This window comes from Herpailurus yagouaroundi, unplaced genomic scaffold, assembly GCF_014898765.1.
Source record: "Herpailurus yagouaroundi ecotype Mexico unplaced genomic scaffold, PumYag 166, whole genome shotgun sequence".
Classification (NCBI taxonomy): domain Eukaryota; kingdom Metazoa; phylum Chordata; class Mammalia; order Carnivora; family Felidae; genus Herpailurus; species Herpailurus yagouaroundi.
In genome coordinates, this window is record NW_024412407.1 from 19,197,058 (window position 1) to 19,210,256 (window position 13,199).

Below are 13,199 nucleotides of genomic sequence, written 5' to 3' on the forward strand. Positions count from 1 at the left end.
TTTCTTTCTTTCTTTCTTTCTTTCTTTCTTTCTTTCTTTCTTTCTTTCTTATTTTTTTTTTTAGACAAGACTACTTCATAGGTAGTGACATATGTATTCATCAGGAGGACATCTGGATGTTAATCTCCCTCTCTATGATGTTAAAATTGGTTAGTCGGCTTTAGGCACCTCATTTATCCTGATCCATCCATTATGAAGTATCCTATCAGCTCGTTACCTAATAATTTTAGCAGCCATTTATAATCATTGCTGGTAATTATTATATCAAGAAGGAGAGATACCATTTTTGAAAGTAATTTTTAAGACCTGGAGAGTAACTGAATGACAAAATGTTGTGATTTTCCTAAGTTTGATGGTTCTGCCTTCTCTTTTAAAGCCAAGTCACAGAGAATCTTTCCAAAGTAAGAAGTAGATTGCATCAGCTTAGAAGCTCTGTGAAAAAACAAAGCCCAAAGTGACCCAATCATCCTCCTGTGGAGTTAGTATTCTCTCAGGAGACAGTTTCTCAGCCCCAAGCCTAAAAGGGATAAGGCAGTATTTTTGTTTTTATTTTTGTCAAATAACAAAGCTTGGACTTCATCAAGCTTTCAGTGTATACTGCACGATTTGTACGTTAACATTTTATTAAAAATACCAACAGAGAGGAAGGGGTTGGAAAACACCATTGAAATATCCCCACTCTTTCAACCCAGTTCCTGTTGGGGTTTGAGTGTTGGGGCAATGAATAAAGCCTCATCCCTGAGCCTCACCTGGCTATCATTGATGACTTTTTTACTGCCAACTTTGGAGGGAAAGGAGGAAAGGGAAGAGGATGAGTTGGCAGGGTCTGAGAAGGCTGTTCCCAACCAGTAGCTACTTGCTGAGAGGAATTCAAGATGAAGTAATCCTCTACTTTGGAAGCTAACTTAGAAGTTATTTGAGCTAATCTCTTTGCTAATCTAAGAATCTCTCCAAGAGTTCAACAACTGACAGAAGACTTACCTTCCCATTTTATACTGTTTCAGTGCTCATCTCATTCTGCTTCTTTAATTTTGTATATCTTGTTTTCACTACTGGATTATATATTTTGTGAAGACAAGAAATATATCTAATTATTCTATTTAACCCTATTTAATATAGGGTGTCAAGCAGAAACACAGCGGTTAAAGCAGTGAAAATAGATTTTATTCAGTAACTGCTGACAGCAGGGGAGAGAGCTGAGTGCCATTCTCAGTTGTGCAGAGGTGATTGGGCATTTTAGAGGGAAAGTGAGAGAGCAGGGCAAGCTGGGACTCAGAAGAGGCCAAGAAGTGGAAAATTACAAAGGAATGGTCATCTAAGTGCATTTAGGCTGGCTGTGTCTGCTGGCTGGCAGTTATCCTCTTGCAGACACAGGGAGGCAGGCCCTCTCCTTCCTGATGATTGCATTTTATTTTATTTTATTTATTTATTTTTTTATTTATATATGAAATTTATTGTCAAATTGGTTTCCATACAACACCCAGTGCTCATCCCAAAAAGTGCCCTCCTCAATACCCATCACCCACCCTCTCCTCCCTCCCGATGATTGCATTTTAAAGGAATGGCTCTCAGGTCCTTGAGAAAGACTTGTGAGTTGTAGGAGATACGTGTTCACAATTGTGAACCCTTTGGAGAAAATGATCTGAGACAGAGAGGTCAGAGGCCTTTCGTCAGGTATCGGCTAGAGCCAATAGTGAATTCTCCCGGTGGCATTGAGCTTTCTCAGGCCACGGTTCTAATGGGGGGCAGGGGTTCTCCTCGGGATGAGCCTCATGTCGCCACACTGGAGTTTGGTGTCTCCTGGTGCACAGGTTTGCGTCAAGTTTGTGGTTTGCTGAAAGTTCTGCAGTTCTCAAGGGTCTAGACCACCACTTAATGAGTTTGTGGTGACTGAACACATGTAAATAAATTCAGGTTTTGTTTTTTTTTAATAAATTCCCATTTTTTTATTTTTATTTTTTTTAACGTTTATTCATTTTTGAGACAGAGAGAGAGACAGAGCATGAACGGGGGAGGGTCAGAGAGAGGGAGACACAGAATCCAAAACAGGCTCCAGGCTCCGAGCTGTCAGCACAGAGCCCGACGCGGGGCTCGAACTCACCGACCGCGAGATTGTGACCTGAGCCGAAGTCGGCCACTCAACCGACTGAGCCACCCAGGCGCCCCAATAAATTCACATTTAAATCAATTCCATTCCCTTTACCCTGAAAAGGAATGGGGTCAGTTGGAATGCTTTTCACCTTCTCTTAGTGCCTAGACACAGCCAGGAGACCGGAGCACCACCTGCGTTTGTTATTTTCCTGCCTTCCCTGGGTCTAACTGGCCGTTCTCCTTAGCAGGGATGATGGCTGTAGTTCCCTTTTCTTGAAGCATAGCACCTTCACTTATGAATAAGAGACTTCATCTCCCTACCATAGAAATTCTGATTTTTTAAAAGAAATAATTCAGTATGGATCAATCTGTTATAAAGATGATGACATATTTTACTATCTACTGCAGTTTTCTGAGCACTTTAAAAAAGGACAGTTTAAATGTCTCTTACCCAGGGAATCATACGTAGCAGGACAGCATTTCTGTCGTAAACTTTCATCAGACTTCTCCTTTTTGGCGTTTATCTAAGGTTGTAATGTATTTATGTATATATGATACTTTTTAAATATATGTCATGGAAACTGTCTTTACTTGTTCACTTTTTAAAGACCAGCACCTATCACAGTGCCTAGCACTAGTAAATCTATTTAAAAATGATCGATTTAGGGGCGCCTGGGTGGCGCAGTCGGTTAAGCGTCCGACTTCAGCCAGGTCACGATCTCGCGGTGCGTGAGTTTGAGCCCCACGTCAGGCTCTGGGCTGATGGCTCGGAGCCTGGAGCCTGTTTCTGATTCTGTGTCTCCCTCTCCCTCTGCCCCTCCCCCGTTCATGCTCTGTCTCTCTCTGTCCCAAAAATAAATAAATGTTGAAAAAAAAAATTAAAAAAAAAAGATCTATTTAATGACTAAATGAACGGCCTTCCACCTTACTTTGTCTTTTCCTGTAAGACCCTGTTGACAGTATACAAATGCTGTTTAATTAAACCTTGGTAAATGAATGTTTGTGAAATCTCATGGACCCTGAGTCATGTTTCAATGATTCTTCTCTTTGTAGGTTCCTTACCTACTCCTACCTCTTGGCCTTCAACGTGTGGCTCCTGCTTGCACCTGTTACCCTGTGCTATGACTGGCAGGTGGGCAGTATTCCCCTGGTAGAGACCATATGGGACACACGGAACTTGGCCACCATCCTTCTGGCAGTTGTGATGACCTTACTGAGCCTTCATTGTTTAGCAGCCTTCAAGGTAATTTTCTTAAGATCCAGATGAACTCTCAGCATTTGAAGACAGACACTCTAAACTTACTTACTATTGCCTCCCCCACAGGGGTCTGGGTCTAAACCGAATCTACTCTTTTGTCTAAAAACCTGAAAAATTTAAATTTTTCTAGGTAAGTAATATATGTCTTAAAGACCTTAGTAGACTTAACAGATCATGGCCACCTTAATTATATGATATCTTTTACTGTTCTACCAAGCCTGTAGAAATTGGATCTGAAATTTAATATTTGCAAACAAGAAACTTTTTTCCTGCTATAGTTGGCTAATTTTTGAAGTAACTTGTTTGATTTCATGTAATGATAAATGAGATAATGATAATATATTCATAAGTGCTTAAAATATGGTTAAGATGCTACTCCCACTAATGACTGCCTGACTGCTTGAGTTGGTTGGGTGATTCTCACTTCAAAAAACATGATATATGGGGTGCCTGGGTGGTGCAGTCGGTTAAGCGTCCGACTTCAGCCAGGTCACGATCTCGCGGTCCGTGAGTTCGAGCCCCGCGTCAGGCTCTGGGCTGATGGCTCGGAGCCTGGATCCTGTTTCCGATTCTGTGTCTCCCTCTCTCTCTGCCCCTCCCCCGCTCATGCTCTGTCTCTCTCTGTCCCAAAAATAAATAAAAAACGTTGAAAAAAAAATTAAAAACAAAAACAAACAAACAAAAAAACAAACCATGATATAAAGCTGGAAAAAAAATTACCAAATGCAACCGTTTCAAAAATGATCAAAGACAGTGACTGCCTGAGTTGGTTGGGTGATTCTCACTTAAAAAAAAATGATATAAAGCTGGAAAAAAAAATTACCAAATGCAACCATTTCAAAAATGACCAAAGACAGCAAAGAACTTGAAAATGTTTACTTATGAAAAACTGCTACTGCATTGGATGAGATGCTTCTTGCCCAAGGGTCTTCCCATCCCCACCCCACTCCGTTCCACACACACCCCCACCAGCTGGTGTGAAAGAAACCAGAAATTTACTGGCTAGAGGTGGCTGATTTGGTTTGGGAGCATAGCATAGCAGCAGAAAGCTTAAGGGGGAACTTTTGGAAACAAGAGAGCTATAGAAGGGCTGAGGTAATATACTCTGCATGCATTCGTGTCTGGCTGCTAAACAATGTAGGCCTCCCCAGGGAGCACAAGCAAAATTGAAAGCCTGGGGAGACTTATTTATTTGCTGCAAATTTGAATGAATTTTTTAACCCATACACAGGTTGGTCAGCAGAGAGGGAAGCTTCATTGGCCTGAGTTGTCACTGTATAACCTCTGTTGAAATCACTGGCTGATCAAAAAGCTGTGTAGGCACAAGAGAGATTCCCCCAGAGATTAGGGCAAAAGAAAAAATAAAAAACTGAGCAAAAATTTCAGCTCTCTGCAGAGGACGTAGATTTTTCATTTGGAGTCTAGGCAAATTCGTTATATATTAAAACAGTAAAACCAGCAGATTTCAGTCGAACAGAATGGAATATAGAGTCACTACAATGTATGACACACAATGCCTAGTTTGTTTTTTTTTGTTTTTTTTTTTTTTTTATCAGATTCTGGACATGTAAAGGAGCAGGAGAGTGTGACTCAAACTTGGGGTGGGGGGTGCTGGGAATAGTAAGTAGAAAACAGAATAGAATTGAGAATCCAAAGGTAAGCTCACATTTACATGCTCTTGATTTTTGACAAAGTGACCAAGATAATTCAATGGGGAAAGGGTAGTCTTTTAAATAATAAGTACTGGGGCGCCTGGGTGGCGCAGTCGGTTAAGCGTCCGACTTCAGCCAGGTCACGATCTCGCGGTCCGTGAGTTCGAGCCCCGCATCAGGCTCTGGGCTGATGGCTCAGAGCCTGGAGCCTGTTTCCGATTCTGTGTCTCCCTCTCTCTCTGCCCCTCCCCCGTTCATGCTCTGTCTCTCTCTGTCCCAAAAATAAATAAACTTTGAAAAAAAAATTAAAAAAAAAATAAATAATAAGTACTGAAATAATGGAATATCAATAAGGAAAAAAATGTGACATTAACCCTTCCCTCATACTGTATATACACTATAAATGAATTCTAAGTGGCTCGTGGTCTTAAACAAAAGAGTTAAATAATACCAAAAATTCTAAAAGGAAATAGGAGAAAAATCTTTGCAGACTGGGGTTAAGCAAAGATTTCTTAGGACACGTAAAGTACAGACTATAAAAGAAAAAGATGACAAATTGAATATCATTAGAATTAAAAATTTTGCTCATCAAAAGATAATGTTAAGTCACTCAAAAGGCAAGTCACATTGGGAGAAAGTGTTTGCAAAACATATCTATGAAGGACTTGGATCTGGGATATTTAAAGAGCTCTTAAAATTTAGAAAGAAGACAAATAACTCATTAAAAATAGGCAAAAGATTCAGAATCTTCACAGAAAAAGGTATGCAAAGGTTGATAAACATACAGAAAGATGCTTAGCATTATTGGTCATTAGGGAAATGCTAATTAAAGCCACAAAAAGATACGACTGCATATCCACTAGAATGACTGCAATTAAAAAGATTTATGAGACTAAGTGTTGGCCAGAATGTGGGTCAACTGGAACCCTCATTCTGATGAGGAAAATGTTGGCAGTTTCTTAAAAAGTTAAATATGAAGCTAAGCAATTCTCCTCAAAGAAAGATAGAAAGAGCTCCGTATGAGTCTTGTAAGTAAGTATTCATAATAGCTGAAAAATGGAAACAATCCAGTGGATCTGAAAATGTAAATGGGTAAACTTAATATAGTAAGTTATTCAGAAATGTAAAGGAACAAATAATTTACTTATGCATAAAAAAACATACGTGAACCTCGAACATATCTTAGTAAATAAAAGAAGCCAGACAGGAGTACCTGGCTGGCTCAGTCTGTGGAGCATGTGACTCTAGATCTTGGGGTTGTGAGTTTGAGCCCCACATCAGGTGCAGAGTTTACTTAAAAATAAAATAGTAAAAAAAGAAAAGTCAGACCTATAAAACTACTACTGTAAGATTCCGTTCATACAAAATGTCTGTCGTGGTAATTCTACCTTTTCTAGAATTGCATAGAAATGCCTAGAGAAGGCAGAATTATGACAAAATATGTGAGAATGGGAACTGAAAAGATGTGCAGAGGGGGATATGGCTGTAAAAAGACTTAAGGGGACTTTTTAGGGTACTGATTGCTTTTTAAAAATTTGTGGTGGTAGTTGCTAAACGACCTATGTTCACCAAAACTTACCAAAATAAATATACATGCAAAATGGGTGAATTCTGTTGTATGTGGACTATATGTCAATAAAGCTATGTTTTTTAAAAAGATTAAAATGTTACAAACATCAAAAGCAGGAATGAATACAGTACTATTGAATATAAAACATAAACACATGATCCTGAAAATTTGATGAAAAATATGTTTGAATATTAAAACTTTTTTTTAATTTTTTTTATTTATATATGAAATTTATTGTCAAATTGGTTTCCATACAACACCCAGTGCTGATCCCAAAAGGTGCCCTCCTCAATACCCATCACCCACCCTCTCCTCCCTCCCACCCCCCTAAAACTTTTTTTATATTAAGGAGAAATTCACACAACACACAGTTAGCCATTTTGAAGTGTATAATTTAGTGGTACTTAATGTATTCATCATGTTGTGTAACTATCAGTTCTCCCTAATTTTTTTTTTTAAATAAGTGTATTTATTTATTTTGAGAGAGACAGTGCGAGTGGGGGAGGGGCAGAAAGAGAGGGAGAGAGAGAGAATCCCAAACAGCCTCCACGCTGCCAGTGCAGAGCCCAACCCAGGGCTTGAACTCAAGAAACCTCGACCTCGGCTCATGACCTGAGCCAAAACCAAGAGTCAGACTCTCAACCAACTGAGCTACCCAGGTGCCTCCTGCTGTCTCTAATTTCAAAACGTTTTCATTACTTCACTAAAAGCACCAATCACTCCTAACTCTCCCCTTCTTATCCCATGGTGAACTCTGATCTGCTTTCTGTCACAGTGGATTGGCCCATTCTGCATATATCGTATAAAAAGAATTATACAATATGTGACCTTCACTTTGCATAGTATTTTGAAGTTCATCCAAGTTGCGGCATATACCAATACTTAGTTCCTTTTAATTGCTGAATAATATTCCATTGGCTATATATACACCATAAACTGTTTATCCATTCATCTGTTGATGGACATTTAGGTTGTTTTCACCTTTTGGCTATTATGAGCATTGCTATATTACAACATTTGTGTACAGGTTTCTGTGTGGACATTATGTCTTCATTTCTCTTAGATATGTACCTAAGAATGAAATTGCTAGGTCATATGGTAATTATGTACTTAACTTTTTGAGGAACTATTTTTCGTAGTGGCTGCACCATTTAATTTCCTACCTGGATTAATGGAACAAATGGTTCCTACATATCCATGCTTGTTATTTTCCATTACTTTGTTTAAAGGCATCCTAGTGGGTAAGAAGAGATACATCTTTATGGTTTTGATTTGAATTTCTTTAATGGCCAATGATGAACATCTTTTCATGTGCTTTTCATTGGCCATCTGTGTATCTTTGGAGATATATCTATGCAAGTCCTTTGCTTGTTTTTCACTTGGGTTGTCTTTTTGTTGTTGAGTTGTAAGAGTTCTTTATATATTTAGGATATTAAATCCCCAACAGCTAAATGATCTGCAAATATTTTCTCCCATTCTCTAGATTGTCTTTTCACAGTCTCAGTAGTGTCCTTTAATGCACACAAGTTTTTAATAAAGTCCAATTTCTTTTCTTTTTTTTCCTTCTCCCTCTCCATCTCCCTCTCCCTCCCTCTCTCTCTCTCTCCCCTTCTTCCTCTCCCTCCCCCTTCTTCTTCTCCTTCTTCTTCTTCTCCTCCTCCTCCTCCTTCTCCTCCTTCCTGTCCTTCTCTTCCTTCTCCTTGTTACTGATTGCTTTTGTTGTCAAACCTAAGAATCCGTTGCCAAAGCTGAGGTCATGAAGATTTATGACTCTATTTAATATAAGAATTTTATAGTTTTAGCTCTTATATTTGGGTCCTTGATCCCTTTTGAGTTAATTTTTTTATATGTAGTGGGATGGGAATTGAGCTTCATTTTTTTTTTGCTGGTAGCTATCCACTTATCTCTGCAAGAAACTCTTTCCCCCCCCAAACACCTTACCTAAAGTAATCCACTTCCTAATCATTTTGTAAATCAAGTTGATAAAGCAAATATGGTATGAATAGCTATCCTCAAGAAACTCTAGCATGCCAATTAGTTACATAAACTTGAGCTCAAATTTCACCTTCTTGGTAAGGCCTACCATATGTACTCTATTTAAAATGCAATCATATACCCTCCACTTTTCTCTCTTTTAACTTTTTTCTTCACTATACTTCCAATTTCTAAAATGCTGTATAACTTTGTTATTTTATGTAACGTCTCTTTCCAACTCGAACGTAAGCCCCATGAGGACAGAGATTTTTTTTTCTCTTTTGTTCACTGCCACATTTCTAGCATCAAGAGCTTGCCACATCCAATATTTATCACCTAAATTTTCTTGTTTTTGCTCAGTATATATCATCTAAATGAATAAAACTATAAAGAGTTAGCAACTCTGTTCAATTATATTTTGGAATGCAGAACTTTTTTTTAAAGGCTATAAAAGGACCACACACAATATGAATATGAACTGTTTGGGGTCATGATGAGGTTTGTTTTATTAGAATCTGGCCTTAGCTCATAGTTTGACATGCCTGCCATATTGTTATTGATGTACAGGAGAAAATGTAGTAGAGCACTGGCTTGGTGTGTCAGTAAGGGTTTTCTCCCAACTGATTAAAGGTAGTATTGAGTATTCGTAGGCTGTCATCTTGGTCAGGTGTATTAAATATGAACCTCCATGATGACAGTGGACCCCACATACAGGCGAGCCTTGGCCCTCTCGAGAGTGTCTTTGATAACAAAATGAATGAATGGAAACTTCTTTGGAAGGCTATTAATCCTTTTCTTTCATGGAATTTGTTCCAAAATCCCTTTAATGCATCAGGAAAAAAAATTAGCAAAGCATTCCAGCTGTGGAAATAGTAAGACTCAGCTCTTTGATGGTGGCTTTCATCTTGAAAGTTCTTTGCAAACATTAACTGAAGCTTCTAGCAATTCTTGGAGGCCACTACACTTTGTACATTTTCTTCTTTCATAGTTCATACACAGAGGTTTAGCATCTAGCTCATATTTGTGCTCTGTTATTGATCTGCTTACACACTAGAAAGTCTTAAAAGTCAAATTCTTATGCTAGTTAGTAAATAACCTCTTAAAATGGGGATAATGCTAGTTTTTCGATGTGGTGATCAGTTACTGAGGACATGATCTTCAGAGCTCTGACTCCAAGACAATAAACAGTAGGATTAAGCTTTTATGAAAATAGAAGTCCTGTTTTATGGATGTTTTCCTGTGCTAAAAGAAAACAATGGATAAAATGTTTGTAATAATGGCACCAAAAGAAACACGCTTTTTCCATCCAGAGTATTCCCAAGTGATATGTGTATTGTATCTCTACGTGGCAGGGGTTGAAATTATTTTCAGTGTCCTTAAATTTTGAGGTAGTGAGGCCATATAATATATTACTGGTGTGTGTGGCAGGGGCGGGGGAAACATTGGATAAAGAGGCCTAGACATTGAGTCCAGGAAATCGTGGACATTTTTGTTGGTTTGTTTAATTTTTACCTCTAATTCTCAATTGTACAACAGACACCCTGGCTTGTATTCAGGGAGAATATTTTCTTTTTTTTTTTTTTTTAACGTTTATTTATTTTTGAGACAGAGAGAGACAAAGCATGAACGGGGGAGGGTCAGAGAGAGGGAGACACAGAATCTGAAACAGGCTCCAGGCTCTGAGCGGTCAGCACAGAGCCCGATGCGGGGCTTGAACCCACAAACTGTGAGATCGTGACCTGAGCTGAAGTCAGACGCTTAGCCCACTGAGCCACCCAGGCGCCCCAGGGAGAATATTTTCTATTTAGCTTCACAACTTTAATTCTCTTAATGTTGATTGAGTGACTGTTAGTTAGTAGGATTAGAGCAGTAACAGAACAAAGATCTTGTCTACATAGAGATTATATTTAAATACTTAAAATATGCCACTCTTTGCTAGGTGTTGATAAGCATTCTGAATGAGGTCAGGGCTGGCGTCGCAGATAAAGTAACATTTGAACAGAGACATGCAGAAAGTAAAGGAGTGAGCCATGTGGCTATTTAGGGAAAAGCATTTCAAATAGAGGGAGAGCAAGTGCCAAGGTCCTGTGGCAGGAAAAGTCCTGGAGTGTTCACAGAACAGCCAATTAAGCTGACATGGGTGGCAAAGAGTGAGCCAAACGTAGAGCCAAATGAAATGATGCCAAAGAGGTGATGGAGTGTGTGTGTGTGTGTGTGTGTGTGTGTGTGTGTGTGTACAGGGGATTCAGCCTCTATCTTTTAAGTCTCTGACTACTTTCTCCTCTCCTGCTGTGCTTCTTCTACTTGGCCTGTGGCTATGTTGACAGTCAGGTGGGTTTTGTCTGGTTTTCTTCTTCTGTCATCCTACTTTATTGTTAACCAGTGTTCTGGAGGAGGGGGGCGTAATCTACCCTGTTACGGTTATATTGACACTTATTTGATGATTTTAATCATTGATTTTACAAAGCTAAAAATTAACACTTGTAATGAATAAAACAGCAGGTGTGTTACTTCCCAATCCCCACCCACCCTGCTCCCCAATCCCACCCTCTATAGGCCTTCTTTGAACATTTTGTTCTTGTACATTTTTACACTTTCTGAAAACAAAAACAAATTCTTTATGCAAGTAAGTTAAGTCATATGCCATTACAGATTGCAGACTCTTCCAGGCCACCTCCACACGCAGTTGGGAGTATTCCTTCAGGAAGCAGCTCGAAGAGTAGATGTTCGACTTCTGACACACTCTTGTCTACGACTGAGTGGGAGGGCTAGGACACAGAAGCTAAAGCTAAGCTTTCTTTCTGTAGCAATAACAGCGGGATGAATTTAGAGATTGTTTCTAATCTGCTCTGATTTCATGGCAGTACATATTTCAGTGTACTCAAGGAGTAGTTTATTATTTATCATAAAAGAATATACTTGGCATCTTTGCAAATTTAAATGTAGAATTTGCCGTATTCTGTGCCTCCCCTCCATCTCCGCCTCCCATTCACACCCTTTATTCACCAAAAATGCATTTGAACTTACATTACATGATGTACAGAACAATCTACAAATTCATTATTGCATTGAATTCTTTTTAACAGTGAACTTTAAAGTGAACTAATTTGCTCTTACTCTTTGTGTTGAGGGTAATCACTCTGTTGGGAAGTATGTATAGTAGAGAAAGAGTGTTTAAACCATGAAGGCTTATTATTCTATTCTTTTTTTTTTTTTTTTTTTTTTATGAATAGTGACTGTTTATGCACCAGGAGAGCCATAGGCTGAAAATGCACCTAGGTTTTTCATTGTTCCTCTTACAGACTATATGTTAGACTGTTGACTTGCAATAGTGATATATATCTGGAAAGCAGCCCGTGTAATTTGGATTGTTTAAAGGAATCAATACTGTTGGTCCTACTCTTTAGAGTTGCCCTTTTCCCCTGCTCTCTAATGTGATTTCCCTGCATTACAGAGGAAATATCACTAAATCATATTTAAGAGTAATTTATTTGTTATTGATTCTTCATTACATTCTCACAGGGTGTCTAGACATTTTAAGCTATTTTATTTATTTATTTTTTTTAATTTTTTTTTTCAACGTTTATTTATTTTTGGGACAGAGAGAGACAGAGCATGAATGGGGGAAGGGCAGAGAGAGAGGGAGACACAGAATCGGAAACAGGCTCCAGGCTCTGAGCCATCAGCCCAGAGCCTGACGCGGGGCTCGAACTCACAGACCGCGAGATCGTGACCTGGCTGAAGTCGGACGCTTAACCGACTGCGCCACCCAGGCGCCCCATAGACATTTTAAGCTATTTTAAATATCTTTTATGATCTTGTGGCAGACTTGTAAAAGTAAAACCTGAAGAAAAAAGAGAGAATTTAGTGATACCTGACTTTCCCATAATGACCTCAACCATGAGATGCCTTTAAGAATGGACATTAGGCAGTGGAGGTCCCCTCTTCCAGGTATGTGGCTTTCAGGGCTGTGTTTTCGTTTATCTGTTTTGTTTGTTTCATTTTTAGTAGAGGTCACAGTTTTTGTCCCAGTCTGTCTATTCCCAGTCTTACACATCATTCCCTTGCAACCAACATAAATCATAGGCCATATCTCTGAGTCCTGGAAAACAAGTAAAATTTCTTTTTAAAAAAATTTTTTTTGATATTTATTTTTTTGAGAGAGAGAGCAAGCGAGCTCAAGCAGGGGAGGGGAAGAGAGAGACAGAGATGCAGAATCTGAAGCAGGCTGTAGACTCTGAGTCATCAGCACATAGCCTGATGCGGGGCTCGAACTCATGAACAGTGAGATCATGACCTGAGCCAAAGTCAACCACTTAACTGACTGAGCCATCCAGGGGCCTCAAAACAAGTCAAATTCTTAAGTCTACATGGGGACAAATCTATAGCCTGGCCAGTGGAGGTGACCTCCAGTGACAGCTTGGTAGAAATGGGGGAGCATCTCTTCATCTACAGAGGTGGCTATGTGTATCTCAGGGACCACCCTTCATGCCTGTCCCCCAGCCTTGCCCTTGATTAACCTCTGTGCTAGTCCGTATCACAACCTCCATCAACATTCTCAATAACATAACAGATAGATATCCATGGACAAACAGATTGTGAGCCTTAGATCTTTCATTGAAATGCCCACACATCTCAACAAAGAGGTAAGATT

General features: G+C 39.2%; 1 protein-coding gene across 3 annotated transcripts in view; it reads left to right on the forward strand.

Annotated features, from left to right (window-relative positions):
• Nucleotides 1-13,199, forward strand: part of TMTC1 (transmembrane O-mannosyltransferase targeting cadherins 1) — a 286,995-nt gene that overhangs the window by 151,230 nt on the left and 122,566 nt on the right. For all 3 annotated transcript variants that reach the window (XM_040488521.1, XM_040488523.1, XM_040488522.1), the window contains one exon: nucleotides 3,145-3,334. In XM_040488521.1, coding sequence (XP_040344455.1) covers nucleotides 3,145-3,334 — 190 coding nt within the window. The remainder of the gene's footprint in view (nucleotides 1-3,144; nucleotides 3,335-13,199) is intronic.